The 1,360-nt window shown below is 36.9% G+C and overlaps 1 protein-coding gene across 1 annotated transcript; it reads left to right on the top strand.

Moving 5' to 3' along the window:
- Positions 1–938, top strand: LOC122298742 (probable carbohydrate esterase At4g34215). The gene is made up of 2 exons (XM_043108603.1): positions 1–549; positions 741–938. The coding sequence occupies exons 1-2, from the start codon at positions 1–3 to the stop codon at positions 936–938; spliced, it is 747 nt and encodes a 248-aa protein (XP_042964537.1).
- Positions 939–1,360: the final 422 nt, after the last annotated feature.

Genomic DNA, 1,360 nt, shown 5'->3' with positions numbered 1-1,360 from the left:
ATGTCGACCGGAGAGCTCAAACCCAAAAACATATTCCTCTTAGCAGGACAAAGCAACATGGCTGGACGTGGGGGCATTTACAATGACACCAAAACCAACTTGCACAAGTGGGATGGAAAGGTTCCTCCACAATGCACCCCCACTCCCAACATACTCACACTATCATTAAACAAAACTTGGGAGATAGCTCGTGAACCTCTCCATAAGGAAATTGATAATTTGAAGACTTGCGGGGTGGGACCAGGCATGCCCTTTTCCAACCAAATATTGGAAAAACATCCAAACTTTGGAGTGATTGGCCTCGTCCCTTGTGCAGTAGGAGGAACAAAGATAGAAAAGTGGCAAAAGGGTAGTATTCTATACAATCAGTTGGTGGATAGAGCAAGAGCTGCAAGGCAATGTACTGGTTGTAATATTCGTGCACTGCTTTGGTATCAAGGAGAGAGTGATTGTGGTGAGCGGGACTCTAGGCTCTATATGGGAAGGTTGGAGAAGTTTTTCAATAATCTTCGGCACGATCTTGACTCTCCTGATCTCCCCATTCTTTTGGTATATACTAATTTATATGCAGATACGCCAAATCTTGTTTATAATAAAAGTGATTTTACAATCTAACATATCACATTAAATCACGTCAGTTTGTAATTTACTCTCGTAGAATTACAAATTGGTTACACTTCAACATAATGCACCTTCGCAAATCATTATAAAAATTATAAAAATATACATGTTTTTTGCAGGTTGTAATTTCGGCTGGAGAAGGAAACTTCCTAAGAAATGTAAGAGATGCTCAGCTGAATATAAACCTGAAGAATGTCATGCGCGTTGATGCCATGGGCCTAACCCTATTAGCAGATCATTTGCATTTGGATACAAAGTCTGCTGTTCACATTGGTCAAAAGCTAGCTAATGATTTTCTATACAACTTTTATCGCTAGAAGTAATTAAACCAAATCGATCCTCGAAATTCAATAATCTTAATAAATATTGTGTTTGTATGAAACTAATGTTATATATAGTACTAGGGTATGCAAGAATTGAGCTCTCCTTTTGAAAAAGAATATGGCTCACCATAAAAAAAATAGAGTGCACGAAGTTTCTACACTCTAAAATTATATCTAACATTACTCGTTTGTAATATCTTAAATAACAGTTTTGATCAATGTCCTATTTCCATTATTGCTCTTTCTTTCTATGTTTATGATGTTCTTTGTCCCTATGTTGCACGAAATCTTTCAGAATGCTTCTCTATTATCTTCTATGAGAAAAGCTTGTATGCTGCCCATGTTGACCTCTCTAGCTGACCGATCAAAACAAAAAATACTAAATGATTAATGAAATGATTTTAAGTGTGTTGATG

Source organism: Carya illinoinensis, chromosome 16 (assembly GCF_018687715.1).
Source record: "Carya illinoinensis cultivar Pawnee chromosome 16, C.illinoinensisPawnee_v1, whole genome shotgun sequence".
NCBI lineage: Eukaryota > Viridiplantae > Streptophyta > Magnoliopsida > Fagales > Juglandaceae > Carya > Carya illinoinensis.
Note: the sequence above shows the minus strand (reverse complement) of the source record. Positions and strands in the feature narration are given on the sequence as shown.